The following is a 20,215-nucleotide window of genomic DNA, read 5'->3' as shown; positions in this document are numbered from 1 at the left end:
CAAATGATACTTTGAATATTACATGTTAATAACTTGATTGGAATTATAACCTTGAATTGACAGTTTGATACTTTGAAAATTTTGAGCCAGCCCTACCCCCAAGGGCTGTAGGTGCTAGTTTCAAATCCTTTTTAGTCTGAAATCTGTATGCTAGATATTGAGTAAGGTGGTTTTATTGTTTTTTGTCACTTTGAATAATATTTCTGTTCATGTTAAAAACAAATTCAAATTCAACTCTCTGTATAAATATATCAGGTGACCGTTAAGGCCCATGGGCCTCTTGTTATTAAACTCGTCTATTCTTTTTACTGCGTTGTGATTGGCTACATGTGATGACCTTTTGGCAAATGTATTTTTATCAGAATTTCATGAAACTTGTCATGTAGCTAGCTGGAGTTCTATGGTATCTCGGTAGTTAACCTACATATATCCTCATGTTATCGGATTTTGTGCACTTAAGAATCAGCTGCAATTTCATACTCACATCGGTAGAAAACTGTTGAAATTACAGATGACTGTCATAAACATGAACACAATCTACTAATGGGAACAAAAAACTAGCAACATAAAACTGTATCTAAAAAAAAATTCAAAACAAACATTTTTTAACAAATTTCACCTGTCAGAAGTAGCTGTCATATGCTTCCATACATGTGTCTATTTTGATTTAGTGTTCAAAGAAAGATAACTAGATTTCACTTAAGTTTTCAATATGTCACCTTGAACAATCTCATATAATTTTATAAATTTTATTTACTTTATTTATTGAGTTATAATAGAATCTGTTATTATTATTTTTTGTGCAGTCTAACTCTTATATCGGTTTCGGTTGATGGTAAGTTATTTCTCATTTCATTCTGTATAAAATTTGTGAAAATTGGAAGTTCATTGTATTACAAGGTAAACGTTTCATTGCAAACAGTGTTTATCGATATAAGAATGTCTCCTTCGCTCTTCGGAAGTGGAAAAAAATTGGCAAGGAGATCTGACCTCATTTGCATACAATATCTTCTACGGTTTGTCAGACTACAAAAGATACCGGTTCATGAACGAAATATATCAAAGTTTTTTTTTTCAGGTATGAGTTCATTTTGAGCAAGATAAAAAATGTATTAAGCAAAACTGCATATTTATGCATGTTTTTTAATCGGTGATTACCAGTAATACTTACGTTTTCTGAACTGACTTCCAGTGATTTTTGTGTCAGTTTACAGACAGACGATGGCCAAATGTCAAAAATGTCCTTGTGTATTGTGTCCAGCAGGTCACGTAGTAATGACTAATGAGATATAGCTTGATAAAATGTCTGCGTGGAAATATATAACGTGTGGAAACCTATGACTAGACGATACATGTCCTTATATAAACAGGCATAGCCAGAAAGAACATAGCTTTTGTCACAGAATTAGATTAGATATCTAAGCCTGTGCTTTTGCTAAGCGTTATATATATATGATTGACATTCACATTATATACTTTTGTATCTTAGATTTTTTTCTTCTTCATGACATCAAAGTTTCAGTAAAAAAAATGATGGCAATACAGCTCTTTAAGCATTATCTATAAAATGAAAAGTTGTGCAGTGTTTTGTACCAAAATTTTACAACAGTCTGCTCTACATGAATTAGAAAAATATTGCACTACTTTCATTGACAATAGAAAGATATTCCTCATTTTTTCTTCATTTTGAGAAAATAAAGCACATTTTTGCTAGATGAAACAGCCTGTCTTTGGGTGTAAAACTATTGGAGAAAAAAATCACTGATGTGTAGTTAAAATATATCTCTATATTAAAAACTGCTCCTCAGTTGGACCCAGTTTGTGTATAGAATTTGAATAGACAAAGATTCTGACAAGAGGTCACACAAAGTTCCATCAATATGGTCGAAATATAGTGCATAATTATAGTCATATAAGTATAGCCAGAGACGTATTAAGCCAGTATTGTACGTAGTCATATAAGTATAGCCAGAGACGTATTAAGCCAGTATTATGTATATTAGCCTGTACACCTTCACAGCAATGCTTCGTTTAGATGAACATGTATCAAGGCTTAACACTGTCAATGCTAATATATTTATTCCAACCTCATTAATTGATCATTGATCTCCTGTGATTCAGGTTAGCCAGTGCTAAATTTACATAGAAATCAAACGGAAGGGACTTTGGGAAAGTGACTGCTTTAGCAAGAATTTGCATCAGTTGAGAATCTAAGGAACCCAGTTTACACGTTAAGACTTTCACTGATTTATAATGGAGATGATGTATGTTGGCCATATATACCATCAATGCACCTAGTTATACATGTATAGTCCCGGGTAATGTTTGCATATAAAGTCTCCCTTAAACTTGGTTTCCAGTTTTAAGTACCGGTATATGTACCATGAAGAAATTAATCCACATGTTTGAGATTTATTTATCAAAAGGCCTGGGGCCTACTTCAGTTTCTTAAACTACCCACTTGAACCATCCATTAGTTCCTGATTATGCTATTGTGACCCTGTTATCAAGGGAAATACCTATTCTAAGCATGTGTATCACAACCAAATTTGTATAAAAAATGCGGTACTTGTGACGACTTTTTGGATTATGATATTAAATAGTTCCTGTATTTTATATAATCGATCATTTTGGCAGTTAATTCATTTTGAATTGTATGTAGATTTACACAAGGTATATTGTGAAATTATCCTAATCTGATTTTGATCTTATTTAAGTAAAATACATGAAGATTGTAAAACTTATATAAATACAATTTATTATTGTATGGGCTTATATAAATCCGCTAATTCCATATTATCCAGTTACATGTAGGCAAATATGGAATAAGCTGATTAATGCTCTTATGTAAAATGATTAACTCGATCTCTAGAAATAACATTTTGTTTTATTGAATTCAACATATTTACAAAATGTGAATGCAGTTGATTTCTTTTTATTATATATATGGACCTTTGTAAAGCTTTGTAAGTGTAGCAATGTTTTGAACAACTGTGAGTGCGTTCAATATTGGCACAGTTTCATTATTGGCTCAGCTCTTCCTGGCTTAATTGGCCTAGTTATTATAGTCCAGTATTAGTCTGGTTGGTAAATACAAGCGTAAGTTAGAGTTAGACTCGGTATTCACCAATCTTGTCAAAAGAAATGCATATGACGCAAGTACAGTTGTATTCCCCGTTTAAACTAACAGACTGTGTGCAGGGGGACTTCATTAGCCTGATTCTACGGAAACGCCTCGTGACCCATTGCTAACAAGCACCTATAAGTTAACTGCGTTTTAAAATACAATATCCATGTTTCAAATATTACAAGTTTACCTTATGAAGTTCATGATTGTGAAGGTATTATGATTGTTTTTAAATTGATCATAATGAGTTTGTTTTCAAGGATTTCATGAAAAATGATCGTGCCTTGAAGGGAATTTCCCCAACAAAAATAGATAACGGTACCGTTGTTCTGATGTTTAAATGGCAGAGCTGTCATTGAACGACTTGTTAAACAGATAGATAATTGCGCCATTTTATGTGATTGAGGGTTTACCTGCAACGAATTAGGGGTTTATGATTAGGGCTAGTCCTGTGTTATCAGTTAGGTCATTAGGGTGTATTAGGTTTAGTGTATAGGGTTTTGGACAGTGGATCGAGATTGTCATTGGTATTACATGTAATTTTTGGTGTTCAGTGTTAGTGATCATGGTGATGTATTTTCTGTATACAAATTTAATCTTACCATTTGAAAAGCAGCATGTACCATTTAGTCAGTCAGGCTAGTAGTTTCCAATTTTACTAACCAAATATTATTCAACATGAAGAAAAATATCAACTTTTGACATGTCAGTTGAGCTAGTGGTTTTTTAGAACTCACTAGTCTCAGACTATCCGGCTACCCTTATTATCTAGCCCTGATTATAAAATGAACTTATGTTTGATATAGTCTGGTATATATATATACAAATGTAGGTTTTTATTGAAATATTGGATTACTGATATCTTTTTTATGATCAACTCACTAAATCTTTTATTATTACTGTGTAAATCTAAAATTCAAGTGTCTCCTATGATATCAGGAATTCATTTTTGTTTTCTGGATGTGCATGGTGACAGAATAATTTGCAAATGAAGACTTGATGCAAGCAGTAACTGCAGATAGTCAGTTGATACAATGTATCTTCAAAATGCTTTTTACCATGATGATCGCATTAATGACCAGAACACCAGCATCACATGACATTTCCTGCAGTGGGTAATACTTCAAATCTCTTTGATCTCCGAGACTCTGCTACAGCTAGATCAAGAAATTAAAGTTCACCCCTTTCAAACACTCTCAGATGAAGTGTGTATCAAGATTATCTTTGATAGAATATAATATATATATGGGATGAAATTATTTATATCGATCTGTATCCTGACTGAATTTGAGTATGTTATGTGTTGTATTTATGACAGCTAATACAACACTCAATCATGAAGCATGACTGTATTGAGTATGCTTTGTGGTGTATTGGCTGTTGACAGCTTGCGGTATTGAGTATGCTTTGTGGTGTATTGGCTGTTGACAGCTGGCCATCAAATGATTTACAATCCTGTGGCCAGACTAAGTATTGAGTATGCTTTATGGTATATTTGGCAGTATTTTGCATGATTTACAATGCTGTGGCCTGACGCTAGTTAAGAAATGATTGATTTCTCTCCCTGGGCCATCAATAACATTTACATAAATCTCTATTGATACACAATGAGGATATACATATGTTTGCATAGACAACAGGAATATCTTGGATACCCTCAGCACTGGTAAGTGGTGCATTATAATTATACTTGCAGATCATATGCATATGGATTAGTTTTTCACATAAAGTATTTATAAGACTTGAAAGAGGTTAAAGTTATTTAAACATCCAAGTTCATTGTGCCTATACAGGTATTGGCCATAAGGGTGGTAGGGTGGTGCAGTGCCGCTTGCCTTTCACCATAGCGTTCAGGGTTTGATTCCCCAATCATAAAATGTTGTACTGTAGAAGTTGCAATGCATTTATACATTTTCTGATATTTACCTTGTTGTTAGTGAGCTTGATTGGTGTGAAGGTAACATGTCAATGTCGTCAGGTCCTTGAATTCTGAATTTTAGCGGTAAGACATAAAACTATATATAGTACTGAAACAGATGTCAATATATGGTACAAATAGAAGAAAGAAATCATCAAGATTACATAAGATAGTTGAGTGACCTGATTGTCGAAATGGAATTGTTTGTTTTACGTCTTGAAGGAGATGTATATAATTGTTGAATTTCACGGGGGCTAATATATTTCCTTCAACATTGCCAGGTAAAAATATGGCACTCAGGCAAGAGGATGCTTTTGTCTTTTGGCGATGAGAACTATTTTGCAAGAGTTTTGTCAACATAAAGTAAACTGTTATATTGAATTGTTGTTTTATCTCTTATTTATAATTATCAACCCTAAACCATACTTAAAAAGGAAATAGGTCTTTTCTATTATCTCGGTCATAATTTTCATGGTATGAATATTTTCTGCGTATTTAATTATGCCCTGCTTTCACCGAAACGGGATATAAATTTGGGTTTGTCTGTCTGTCTGTCTGTCAGGCTTTGTTTCCGTGTAATAACTACAACAAATATTAATCAATTTTCTTCAAACTTGGTCACAGGGTTAAATGCCTTAAGGGCTCAGCCAAGTTTGATGTCCACTTTCAGCGGACCTCATTTGGCGGAGTAATGGCCCCTTGAATAATGAAAACCGTCATTATCTCCTGCGTTTTGTTTCTGTGCAATTACTACAACAAATGTTAACTGATTTTCTTCAAACTTGGTCACAGGGTTGAATGCCTTAAGGGCTCGGCCATGTACAATGACCACTTTCAGCGGACTTTATTTGGTGGAGTTACGGCCCCTTTTCATTAACTCTCGCAAATATTATCCGATTGTCTTAAAACTTTGTAACAGGGTTCAACGCACTAAGGGCTCAACCAAGTTTGACAACCACCTGAATCGGACTTCATTTGGCAGAGTTATGGCCCCTTGATTAACGAAAAAACGTCATTATCTGCAGTTTCCGCTTAATAAATCTAGCAAATATTAGCCAAATTCCTTCAAACTTGATAAAAATGTTTGTGTTCCTCTGTCTTTCCACCCATCTCGGGCACTCTTTGGTTTTCGTGTGATAATTGTTGTAGATATTGTTAAGATGTTTCAAACAAATTCCTTATGCACATCCAACTCGACATGCTAAGTTTGCCAACCGATGTGATTTGTGCACATTGTGAAAATCAATGAGGTATAGTTTGTTTTTTTCTTCTTCAAGTTTCAAGCTATACATTATGTCTCAACATCACGATATTGGATATTCACATGTTTAAATCTAACATTAGTAATGTTAGCCTACAATATGTCCTGCAAGCGGGGGATATAAATTCCACGAATTAGCTTGTTTCGCTTTATCTTTAGTAACCATGAAAACAGTGAAATTAATTCCCTGCATATACACACGTTAGTACACAATGAGCTTTAACAATCACAGAACTACAACTTGGGTGTTAAGATTTGGGGTCAGTTTTAGGGAACATTCCTGGGAAATACTGAAACAAAAATCATACATTCAGGAGCTTTTCTGTTGCTTTTTCGTCTCAAAATTATATAGGTGTATACAGTATTCACGTGCCCCTTGCTTGAATGCAAAGTAAACCCATTCACCCCTTTTAAAAGTCACATTTGAACCTTACCAAAACAAAGATTTGGCAAGTCCATTTTAAAAATGTAGGGGTGAATGATTTAAATTGTACTGAAATTAACCAATGTGTATTAAAGGGTAATCGGCGCGTGATTGTTACTCCTGTTATAAGACTCAAACCCAGCTACATGATATGTTTGTTTATATATATATATATATATATATATATATAAAGACTGTACAACTGTTTGTGTATCTAGACATATGCATTTGAAATGTTGAACAGAGAATTAAGTTATAAAAATAAACAAGGAAGGCTTAAAGCCATATGGACCTTTAAATACTCAAACTTTCAAGTTGTGGTATTGTTGTCTGGGCCTTTTAAAGATCACTAAACGTATTTACCTTTATTTACATATAAGATTTAGAGGTTAAACCATGAAACTTTCACTTGTGTACAAACATTCATAAATCTAAAAAATCAAAAACTTTAAATCATGAAAGAAAATACACATGAAATTTCCATTTTATAATACTGCTGATTTATATACATTCACAGTCAGAATCACAAGATCTCTTGCTAATAGTTTTCAAATGACAAAATGGTTTTAAATTATTAGAACATAATACATTTATTTATCAATAGGTATATTGTAACTTGGGATGCTACTTTGCTCTGTAACCAAGGGCAAAATAAGGAAATATTCAAGTTGCTAAGAATGATCGAAGATCAAATTAAAGCCAAAAAAGCTCAAAAAGTTATGTAGGTCACTTAATGAGTTTCGTTTTTATTTTTGAATCAAACTTTTAACAACTATTTTTAGGTCACCTGAGTTTTGCTCAAGTGACCTATTCTAATCGCTTTCCGTCGTTCGTCGTCCGTTGTGCGTAAACTTTTTACATTTTCAACTTCTTTTCAAGGGGATTGATTTTTTTCAAACTTGGGCAGAATCATCGATCCTTGGTAGATGAGGCTATAAAATTATAAAATTGGGATTCCTAACCTAACCCCTGGGGCCAGGGTAGGGCCCCAAAGGGAAAATTAACCAATATTTCAAAAATCTTCTTCTCCAGACTCAGAGGTACTACATTCAATTTCCGTGCATAAAAAGAAAGATCATCAGGGGCTTTATTTAAAATGTAAATTTCAGGACCCCCGAGCTATCCGTTTTCCCTTGGGGAGAGGGCTGGTAAAGTTTATATATATAGTTTATATAGGGAAATAACACTTTTGGGTATATTTTATCCATTTTCAGCAGAAAATTACTCAAACGTAGTTAGAATCATCTTTGATGAATGAGGGTATTTTAACATTGTAAAATTGGGATTCTTGCCCGATCCCCAGGGGCTAGGGAGCTTGAGGGGCCCCAAAGGGAACATTTACCAATATTTTCAAATTTTCATTCTTTGATGACATGACAAGTATTGTATTCAACTTAGATTACATGCTGATTTCCACATCACATTAAAAATAAGATAAAGCTACCAGTACCTATGATATAACTCAAATGACCGCTAAGGCCCTTAATTGGGCCTCTTGTTTATTGTAGCTCTTCGAAGAATGTATATGCCTATATATACATCATATTTTAAAATCAATATACATGTACAGCTAAACAGAACAATTTCAAAATTATTGCTAAAAGTAAGATCATTCTATGGAAAATTTTCCGTTAATTTATTGCAAAATTTACTAAAAACAGATTTCAAGAAATGATTCTGGAATTCTGCTTGATACGCGATTTCAAATTTGTCTTTTAAGCTTCTCGTTTCATATTAAAGGAGCATTTCAGTAACATTTGGCTTCCTATCAATGGTCTTGAACTTTGCCATAGATTTTCATTCCTAACTGGATATCATTCTTTTATACTTAATGTTGAATTAATGATTTTAAGCCGTTAATGGTGTTGACTGATCAGTTCTAAGTTGATTTATGTGCTTTACTGTGTATAGGTAGTTGTTAAAATGCCAGATAGTCTGAAAACAGCTGTAAAATACAAAATTAAAGGTATGGTTTCAGCCAAATTGTAATCTCATAGATATTATCGAATTGTAAAATATGAGTATGGCCGTTATGCGACCTACACTGGGTTTACTAGATACGTAGTTTTATGTGCAATCCTTATAGCTATAGAGTTCACAATTGATCAATTATATATTTTATGAACCTGATAATATTGCCCCGGTCCCTTTTGAAAAAGTCTATAAATCACACATTTACCTGTATACCTACGCAGATATCTATACCTTCAACAAGAACACTATATGTACCTGTAGTGAGCACAGAGGCGATAGGGTGTGTTTGTCTACACATATACGTTACTTACATTGATAGATAAGATAGATGGTTGTAGCTACCTGTAGTGAGTGTACATTGGTATATTTGTTTAAAATTGTTTAACCAGGTATGCATGCATATAAAGTGTAATGTTAAAAGTTTAAAGATGTCTAAATCAATATTTTGAGAATCATAGACTGCATTGCCTAGAACCTAGAATGTATACTGTATGTGGCATATCTGTAATATAGAATGTCTGGATTATACAGGTCGCTTAATTAATAATTGTACACATGATCTATTTACATAGATATATACAGTATATATATATTTATACAGGTGTTCTGATTACACAGGATCAGTTTATATAGAAATGTATACAGTGTGTTAACACCATGGTGTAAGTATTTAATGTCTTGCTTATACACAGGTTTTCTGATAACAGAGGATCAGTTCACTTAGAAATGTACAGAAATGTATAAAATAGCACCTAGGTGTATGACTGTCTTGTTTACACAGGTTTTCTGATATCAGAGGATGAATTTACATAGAAATGTATACAGTACATGTGAAGTAGTACCTAGGTGGGATGTCTCAGGTTTCTTTTTCTGAATACTTTACATAGTACAACGTAATGACTACACTAAGTAGTACCTATCGGTAGAATGTCTGCTTTATACAGGTTTTCTGATTATCCATGCTTTGCATTAGACAGGTCACATGCTGATGATTCACCTGTTTCTAATATTTATAGAATATTTCCATTTCTAATAAATAGTATCCAAAAACACGAGGGACAGAATTAGATTAAGGCAATTGTGTAAGGATGACAGCGCACGTGAACGCATTAATTCCTGAAAAGGTTACCAGAGCATTAATTGTTGCCGATGATAATGCCAACAAATATCCAAGTATGATTTATTATGTATTTATTGATCTAAACAAGTGTTAATGTCAACTGGTATGTCGAGTGCAATAGATCAATCATTTTCTCGGGTAAATACACATTAAGTGATCAGAATTGATTTAAGCTTCAATTAACACATGATTTATCTGTAGAATAAGAAATTATTCTCTATATAAATGTATAATCCCCTACACTTTTGTTGCATATTCTCCCAACACTGTCCCTATCACTCTTCCAGTGAATAGCTGTCCTACCCTAAACCCCACCCAACCAAATGATGACTCCTCATTATCCTCATTCCTATACTGATCTCCTCCCCACAATTTGCAAACAACTCCATTCTTAATCCCCAACCTCCTCTCCATCAGTGAAGTACAGCACTATCCAAATCTGTTACCATCATTCCTTTACGTAACCCCTTCCAAACCCAATACTCCTAGTTACTATTCAGTCCCCCGACCCCCATAACTCATTATTACCGCATCCTGAGAATACCCCTCCCCCTCACTATAGCAGTAATCCCCTACCCCTTCAATGACATAAACAACTGTTGTAATTAAAAAAAAAAATTTAGAAGCACCTGTATTCTTCTTTACAGATGAGTAACACAAGTGTGTTTTGATAGTATAGTGAAGTGCTGATCAGAATTTATAAGAAGCATAATTCCAATACGCCATTATATCAGTAAGATCAAGTAACCTCTTATTGACATTTAATTATTGTATAGTATGACAAATTAAATCTTGATGGTATTTAATCAGATCAGATTTTAAAATTCAGCATATGTCATTTCTGCTTTATACAGTCAATCAAAGGGTGTTTGATAAACGCCACCAAAGTCTGCAGCGTCGACATTGTCAGCGAGTGTTGAAAACTGGCCCATTATGTTCGTCTGAAGCGTGTGCTCAGTGCCTATATCAAATATTCCTTGTTGTATATTCAAACACCCGTCAAAGACCACAAGTCCACGCAAGTCAATAGGTAAATATAAACGGTAGATATGCTATAGTTAGGGTAGAACTAAACTACACCGCCAATCAATAGCTCCCTGTAGAGTGGACTTTAAATGCCCGTCTGACGATATTACAATGGTATTGGGCGTCTTTCAGCGGTGAGGCTGTTATACCTTTGAAGACAGGTTATTGACTTTTTTCTATCATTCAATCATCATTCTTTTGAAAAAAAATTGTCCCGGAACAGTCCTTTATAGACTTTCTCTGGCAGTTTTGATTGAAATGTACAACTTTAAATGTCATACGAGGGAATCTGTACAAAAAAACACCACAGCAATTTTTTGGGGGTAATATTTGCTTCAATTTTTTTTTTTACTGCAGATTTTGATTCCAAAAATGATTCAAAATATTTTGTTTGTATATAAAACAGTTTTTTATTAGTGTATACATTCAGGAACCTGCAGAGTCCTGGGGATTATCACAAATATATATAACTTGTAATTTAACAGGGTTGTTAATTTAATTTAACAGGGTTGTTTAATTAACCACTACTTGTAGAAAATAGATAATGCACCTATTTGGATCAATTCAATCACTTCAAATTACAGGGATGGCTTGCCTTTTCTGAGTTTGATGCTCATAACAAGATCAGCTGGGCTGTTTCCGATGTGCATGCAGAAAGTCGCACCGAAGGCACGAAACCATTCGAGAGGGTATGGGGACATGACCCCCGGAAATTATTTTGATCTAAAAGCTTTGTCGAGCTTCATTTGATATATTTTTCAATTGGACCACACATCATTTAATCACTGTTCCAGACTACAAAAATAAATAAATAAAAATATAATAGTACATTTGTATTTTTGATATGCATGAAACTGCTTCATTGCATGCCTACGTGGCAGCTACGCGCCTGGTTGACTCTTACATGATATTGCCTATAGATTGTAAATTATTAACATATATCAAGTATTGCTGGTAAAAGTAATCAAATGAATTAATTTCAAATTATCATATTAAATAAAGTGTTTGGTAATGTTGTTAGTACAGGCATTAGAAACAAACACTTCAAATATTAAAGGGAAGATCTCCGTAATTTGTAGTTATGGTTTTATTTCATGTCTGTCAAAAGAAGTTCGAGTGAAACTGTGTAATCAGAACCCAGAATAATTTCTTTCACCTTGTCTAATTAAACACTTATCAACCTGTGTATTCTGACATTTTGTGTAATCTGACTTTATTGTGTTCCGCAGAGTGTCAGATTAGACAGGTTTTGCTGGAGTACTGAAACCAATATGAGAATTGTAAGTCACTTTATTTCGTGATCGTGAACTTACTGCTTAAAGATTTAAATTTACCAATACTTCATTAATGAGAGGGTATAAAGGGTCCATCTACAAAAAATCCAATCACAACTGGTGCTATTTCAACGTTGATTATAATTCTCTGGAAATGATTATCACAAAAGTTTTAAATTCATGAATGAATCTCATTGCAAATACAATGAATGTAAATGCAAAAGCATTTTTCAAAATAAACCCCCAGTTATATGGAGTATCTTGAGGTCTTATATACTTGTTTTAATTCAATACACAAGATGACCTATTACTTAAGGATTAACTTGAATATATTTTTCATGTTATGGAGATGTAACACAATATATTCAAGTTAATCCTTATAATTTAATCTACTTTACACAATCCCTGTGGAAATCCACTTTTATTGATGGACTCTTTTCTTTTAGGAATTATTGCGCTGCTGTATCAGCCAATCAAAAGTGACGTTACAAACGGCGACGTCATTTTTTTTACGTTATGGGCTGATAACATAAATTTTTAAGCCAATGAAAATGCTTGTAACAAGCAAGATTAAATTATAATAGAATAGCATGAAATGAACCCCCTCTTTCAAAACCCTGTTTTACAACAATCGTGAAATAAATCAAATAACTATTTTCATCTGAATCAATTGCTGTTACAGGACCTCACTACACGTTATCCCTAGAGGTGACCTACATAGGGCCCCCTGCAAAATCAAGGGGTTTCTTTAGTGTCTCCTGCTTATGGAACATTGACAATCTTTATCTTTTCTTTTCTCTTTCTTATCTTACTCTTTCTTTCCAGTGATGTCTCCCAAGGCACCCGTCTTCATATGGCATTAGCTGACTAGTGCAGGGAGCATGCATGTTAAACTCAAAACCAACAATCTTATTAACCTTTATGATAACCATAACCTCTAACATTTTCTCTGTTAATACCCAATGGGCTCTTATTATAGGCACTGTTAGTGGTTATGAATGGTTAATAAGTTCATAAATGAATGCATTGAATAAAATGTTGATCACTGATAAATAAATACCGGTAATGAAATATGTACAAAACCCATAATGGTAATTGAGTGAAAAAATTATCACATATTATTGACAGGTATCAAACTGTTTTATCAATTATATATGAATAAATAATGAATAAATAATATGAAATAAAAAAATGATTTCTAACACAGTAAAGGTATTACTAGCTAGCCGATCATTGTGTAAATATTGAATAAGGGATAAAAACAATCCACTGGTTTTTAAATTTATGCAATGTTATGGACATTTACGGTACAAATGCAGGTATTGTGTCGTACAGTAGGCGACTACACCTGTATAGTCATCACAGAGACCAATGGTGGAAAGCCCGCCACTGGGTGACTACGTACTGCTAGCCTTAATATGTACATTGAAAACAAATTGATACATGTTGGGTATTGTATGGGATCTCGTTTGTGTTGTGTCGGAATATCAGAGATTTAACTCGCCATAGTGTTAATTCCTACAGACAGTCAAAGCCGGCGTAAAGGTACGTATTAATATTTCTTATTAAGCTCAATGCTTGCATGTTTAAACTGGATTTCATATTTAAAATACGACGGTACTAGAAATGGAGATTAAGAAAGTTACCGGTTTTGCACTTACCTAAGCAGTGTGTTTCTTGTGAATTTGTTACCTGTATAAAGTTGAACCTGTGTTTTGGTGAAATATTTATTTTATATACATTTGGGGAATCCAGTGGATTTATCTTGGAGGGATATGCTACAGTAGAACTTTGGTAAGTGACAGAGGTTTTTCAAGAGTTTTCAAACCTATACATATATCTCGGTGACAGTGAATGACATATTATGTAAACAAATATGTCAGATCTCCCGTGGGAGCTTAATATATTAAATGACTTGGTATATACTTCAGGAACAGCTGTATACAAAATGTATTGATCAATATACTAAATAATTCAAAGGTTACATGATAAGAGTTTTCAAGCTTTAAAGAAAAGAATTTTCTGAACAGTTATTGACATATGTTTCCTAAATGTCTTTTCGGCTAAGAATAATGTATTTTTTTGTGTCATATACATGTATATCAATTCTGTGGGCTCAATTTATTTCATATAGGGTGACAGCACAGCTTAAAGTGGCTCCTATTTGATACACTGGTAATATGTAAGAGATCCCCATTTATAAAATATACCTAATAACTTATATAACATTGTGGGGATGTAGCAAAATCGTGACATATATGGAATCGACTCGGTTTTGTGAGTGTTCCTTATAACTTAACAAAATTCTGTCGCTTTAGTTTTTCCACAAGAAGGCTCTATGCTAAGTTATAAAAGTTATATTAAGAAAAAAATCTTTAAAATAAAGACTTTTCCTTAACTGCAATTAACTTGTTTTCCTTTGAAAAGCCTTAAATTAAAGAACAGTATGGGGCTTCGTATAGTGTAAAAACTCAAGGTATGAATGACTAAAATCAATCCTTTTAAAATAATCTTTATTATTTTCTAACATTTCTATTTTGGATACTTATGTTATTGTAACCGTTCACTTATCAAATCCTTGCATTCCTTAACTTAAACCAATATGGAAATGTACAAATTAAATTGATAAAAACATATGAATTTTTCATTGCAATATTACTCTGTTATGTATTCGTGGCTGTATGAACAAACGTAGGATTTTAAATTCTATACTGATTATGCCATTCATAAATAATTTATAACAAGAACATAGGAAAGCACTATAAAAACTCTACCAGTGGAACAGCTGAATGGACGCCAGACAGATCTGAAGCCGCAATTAGGGCTCATAAAGACTCACTCAGAACCTTTTTGTAATCATACAACAGAATTCCTTCAGCCATATTGTTTTACACCATTGTTCATAATATCAATAGCAAGTGCTTTTTGTTCTTTAAAGTACTTAACTGTAAGCAGTCATAATTTTACCTGGTAAAATATTTTCGCTCTTTTACCAGCTTGTAAATCCAATTCGGAGTTGCCTTGTGTAGTGAAAAGGCCAAGGTATACATACCATGTATAAACTTCGCTGGTGCAAAGTCATTAAAATGCTTAGCAAACAGCAGTTATGATGCAGGCATGCTTGATTGTTGCCAAATACTTTTGCAATGAGACTGGATGATGCATGTATAATCAGGTCACAAAATATTGCACCTTAATTAATCTCATCATAACGATAAGGAAAAACCTGCCAGCTGAGAGCAATTGGCCAGTTCTGGCTAAATTAAAGTTTGGAGGGGCCAGTCAATGTAGAATGAAAAGGAAACAGAAAATATATCCGCACCATTTTCAGTCTAATTTTGGGGGGGGGGGGGGGGGGGGGCAGGACTCCATATGGTCTCTTCCAGTCTAATGCTAGCAATATAAGAATTCATTGGTGAAATCAAACATAAAGCAAAATGCTTTTTCATACATAACACGTACAATACATCCTCTGAAGTAGGTATGTATATACAGGTAAGGTAAAGTCACGAAATTATACAAAGAAAAATATAAGTAATCTGTAGTACTTCAGGTTTTTGGTTCTGAAACAACTAGTGGATGTGACAGAAACTTTGTGGAAAAGAGGTACAATACTGTGTTTACGGTATATATATATATATTCTGCAATAAGCCATGGGTCCACAAAGCTCTGGACTCCAAGTAGAGAGATAATCACTTATTACAGGATAATGAATCGGCAGTTTTTGGCATTTCCATTGAACTGTAATAAATATAGATGGGCTTCTTACCAGGCATGGGCTTATTTCAGGATAGCTACGGTAGTAATTTCTTGACTTCAGTCTTCATATTAAGAAAGAAAAGTAATCAAGGTCATTTAAAAGTTACAATGTCAATCACCTGTAAATTAGATTTGACAGGTGGTGATCGATTGATGAGATTGGTTTCTAGTTGAATGTTTTCTTATAGGAATGTTTTCTATTAATTATCCACCCATATAAATAAAATAGATCAGAGTGGAATGTGTAATGGCTCAACAAAATGTAATTAGCATTTCTGACACCTTGCTACTCTATTGACCTTTTTAGATATTATAAATGACATTTCAAGCTATATTTTCCTGTTAACCTGTCAGCTTAAAGGTCCTATGGGCTCTCTTTGACTCAATCTTTTCACTGTCAATAAGATAAAATTTGGATTTTTTCTCAATAAAATGTCAGCAGTCTTTTTGGATTATTCTTTCTGTAAATGACGTGTTATGCTGTAATATATACATTTTCTTTCTTTTACAACAATTATGAAACAATTTTTACAACTTGCCTGGATGTTCGTGCGTGGGGGGTGTTAATGTGGGAGGAAACTGGAGTACCCAGAAAAAAACAACATATGGTGGCCGGGTCAGATGACCCCATACCTATTCACATCCAATCGATTGTTTTACGTGATTTAAGTGTATGCAGTTACAAGAAAGTTGGTTTGAGCACAGAATCCATGCTTGAGCATGATAATGGTCTCATGAATACGGGCCCAGGTCTAGGTGAGGTCTGTAACATTGCATGTGTGTTAACAGATTAATAAAATCAGAGGGTTGTCTGTCTGTCTATCTGTCTGTCTTTCTTTCTGTCCATTTACCTATCTTTATTTCCTCTATTTCTTTGTTTTCTTGTTTCTCTTTTCTGATTTTCCTTCTTTTCTAATATAACATTACAATAAAATAAAATACCACTTACAAAAAGAGCAATATTAATTAGTATGAAAGTATGTGTGAAAGTGGAATTCATTATGTATAATGAAATGTATATGTTACTGTAATGTGAAAAATACTTTGAAAATAAACAAATAAAAAAAAAAATGAAGTGACAGGTACCTTAAGTCCTATGAAGTGACAGGTACCTTAAGTAAAAAAAATCAAAAAAATCAGAGGGTTGCAACCGAGAATTGTTTTATAATCAATGAGTAAAAAAAAATGTTAATGTGAAGAAATGCTTATTTTTTCTATTGTGTATTACTGGAGTATATCTACGTATGTATCTACTGTTGGAATTACGTCTTTGCCCCATACCTATGTATTAGATATAACTCAGCTAGTTTTATATCCCATTGTGATTCTCCACAGATAGTAAATTACGTCATTAGATATAATTCAGCTAGTTTTATATCCCATTGTGATTCTCCACAGATAGTTAAATCTTTCTGGTTGGATATAGGTGGTGGTATATAGTTTATCTTGATTAATTAAATAGCCAAGGTTACTTTAGTTTTCAAACCTTAGGGCAAAATGTTTTAGAAGCTATAAAGGGTTCAATGGAAAGTCACTGACTGTGAAATCTTCGGAGCTTGTTTCAATACACAGGCCGATTTTACACCTACGTTGTTAGTTTCTGCAGGTGATTTAAGTAAGGGAGAAATGTTAATGTTTAGTTTGACTTAAAGCTTATCCAATACCTATTGAAGTCTGTTGATAAACTTAATCCCTAAAACTTGTAGTACTTTTGTTGTTTCTGTTTGTTTGGTCACCAATTCTGATATACACGTAAAGTGTTGAATAAAATGGGTTGATACATTGATACATGAAGATTGGTTTGTGATACAAAGTACATGATCTGTGCTTTGTGGTACATAAATTTGGTTTGTGGAGAATAAAGTTGGTTTTCATTGTGAAAAATAAATTCTGGTTTTTGGTACATGTACTTTGAGTTTGGTTTGTGGTAAGCACAACATTCATTTTGTGATGCAAAAGTTTGGTTTTGGTACAGAGTTAATTTGTGGTATTGTGAAATTTGGTTTTATGGTTGATGAAGATTGGTTTGTGGTACATGGAGATATTAAATGTTTTGTGAAGAAAAAAGGATTGTTTGTGGATAAGTCAAACATGAAATTTGCATTAACATGAAGTTCGGTTTGTGGAGTGAGTCTGAGTTTGGTTTGTGGAGCGAGTCTGAGTTGTTTGGGGAGTGAGTCTGAGTTTGGTTTGTGGAGTGAGTCTGGGTTTGGTTTGTAGAGTGAGTCTGGGTTTGGTTTGTGTGTGAGTCTGAGTTTGGTTTGTGGAGTGAGTCTGAGTTTGGTTTGTGGAGTGAGTCTGAATTTGGTTTGTAGAGTGAGTCTGAGTTTGGTTTGTAGAGTGAGTCTGAGATTGGTTTGTGATCCCATATGAAGATTGGATTCTGGTACATACATGTACATTTGAAATTTGGTTTCGTAAAGAAATCAAATATTTCAGAGTTTGGTTTGTGGAGTGAGTCTGGGTTTGGTTTGTGGAGTGAGTCTGAGTTTGGTTTGTGGAGTGAGTCTGGGTTTGGTTTGTGGAGTGAGTCTGGGTTTGGTTTGTGGAGTGAGTCTGAGTTTGGTTTGTGGAGTGAGTCTGAGTTTGGTTTGTGGAGTGAGTCTGAGTTTGGTTTGTGGAGTGAGTCTGAGTTTGGTTTGTGGAGTGAGTCTGAGTTTGGTTTGTGGAGTGAGTCTGAGTTTGGTTTGTGGAGTGAGTCTGAGTTTGGTTTGTGGAGTGAGTCTGAGTTTGGTTTGTGGAGTGAGTCTGAGTTTGGTTTGTGGAGTGAGTCTGAGTTTGGTTTGTGGAGTGAGTCTGGGTTTGGTTTGTGGAGTGAGTCTGAGTTTGGTTTGTGGAGTGAGTCTGAGTTTGGTTTGTGGAGTGAGTCTGAGTTTGGTTTGTGGAGTGAGTCTGAGTTTGGTTTGTGGAGTGAGTCTGAGTTTGGTTTGTGGAGTGAGTCTGAGTTTGGTTTGTGGAGTGAGTCTGAGTTTGGTTTGTGGAGTGAGTCTGAGTTTGGTTTGTGGAGTGAGTCTGAGTTTGGTTTGTGGAGTGAGTCTGAGTTTGGTTTGTGGAGCGAGTCTGAGTTTGGTTTGTGGAGCGAGTCTGAGTTTTGTTTGCGGAGCGAGTCTGAGTTTGGTTTGTGGAGTGAGTCTGAGTCTGGTTTGTAGAGTGAGTCTGGGTTTGGTTTGTGGAGTGAGGCTGAGTTTGGTTTGTGGAGTGAGCCTGAGTTTGGTTTGTAGAGTGAGTCTGAGATTGGTTTGTGATCCCATATGAAGATTGGATTCTGGTACATACATGTACATTTGAAATTTGGTTTCGTAAAGAAATCAAATATTTCAGAGTTTGGTTTGAGGAGTATGATGATGTATGTAATATTGTTTATGGTATATTAAGTTTAGTAATACAGTACATCAGCATATTGGTGTATATCTTAATTATTACAATCGCATATCTCATGATGCTACAACTTAGAAAAACTTCGAGTTATTAAAGACGATAAAGTTTAAAAATGTATCAGATATCACTTATAAAATAATTCAATCTAAATTCACCATACAATGTATTTTATATTTAATGAAGCATGCATACATACAGTAATACATGTTTATTGAAAGAGTTCTCTTTATGACTTTCCTCTGTGTGTGTGAATGAACCATTGTTTATTATAATTATTATGATTTAATATCACGTCATATTTATGCTACTGCAGAACAACCTAAAAGTGTATCAAATATCACTTATAAAATAGTTCAATCTGAATAGGCCATGTGATACGTTCTATATTTACTGAATCATGCAATCATACATTCTAACATACACACATACAGTAATGAAATGGTTCTTATATTCATGACATTTCTAGTGTGTGTGAGTGTGAATAACTTCGTGTTTGTATGATCAAGTCCAGAAATACCAAACAGAAAACAATATACAGTTACAGTATAGGGGTAACTTGTTGATTCAATTATTACTTGTCTACTATAAGCTGTGTACATAACCCAGTGAACAGGGAGTTCTTTCAGGTGAAAGTTGAATGGAGTTTGAAGATCAGATCGGTGATAACATGATTTTCACATGTCATACAAGTGAAGTGTTTGTAGGTAACACTTTTGACAGTCCATGTGTGTGGCCAACAGTCTAAGAGGTCCGATTAACCTGTAGAGGTCCGTATTTGTCCTAACCATAAAAGGTCCAACAGTCCTGTACAAGTTCTGTGTGTGGCTTACAACCAAGAGGTCTGATGGGCCTGTAGAGGTTCATATTTGTCCTAACAATAAAAGGTCCAACAGTCCTGTACAAGTTCTGTGTGTGGCTTACAACCAACAGGTCTGATGGGCCTGTAGAGGTCC

At 34.1% G+C, this 20,215-nt stretch overlaps 2 protein-coding genes across 2 annotated transcripts in view; one reads left to right on the top strand and one right to left on the bottom strand.

The window, feature by feature from the left end:
* Positions 1-13,492: 13,492 nt before the first annotated feature.
* The window catches only part of LOC110440470, a 52,859-nt gene continuing 46,136 nt past the window's right edge, over positions 13,493-20,215 (top strand). Inside the window, exon 1 of the mRNA XM_021483574.1 lies at positions 13,493-13,669. The gene's annotated coding sequence lies outside the window, so the exon portion shown is untranslated. The remainder of the gene's footprint in view (positions 13,670-20,215) is intronic.
* LOC110440471 (non-classical arabinogalactan protein 31-like) lies at positions 18,161-19,135 on the bottom strand. Its single transcript, XM_021483575.1, has one exon. It carries the CDS (start codon positions 19,133-19,135, stop codon positions 18,320-18,322), a length of 816 nt encoding a protein of 271 aa, XP_021339250.1. The 3' UTR covers positions 18,161-18,319.

Source organism: Mizuhopecten yessoensis, unplaced genomic scaffold, assembly GCF_002113885.1.
Source record: "Mizuhopecten yessoensis strain PY_sf001 unplaced genomic scaffold, ASM211388v2 scaffold11183, whole genome shotgun sequence".
In the NCBI taxonomy this organism is placed as follows: domain Eukaryota; kingdom Metazoa; phylum Mollusca; class Bivalvia; order Pectinida; family Pectinidae; genus Mizuhopecten; species Mizuhopecten yessoensis.
Note: the sequence above shows the minus strand (reverse complement) of the source record. Positions and strands in the feature narration are given on the sequence as shown.

What these genes read in the sequence shown, in the direction of transcription:
- LOC110440471 (XM_021483575.1), bottom strand. Translation starts at nt 19,135, where the DNA reads ATGGGATCACAAACCAATCTCAGACTCACTCTACAAACCAAACTCAGG.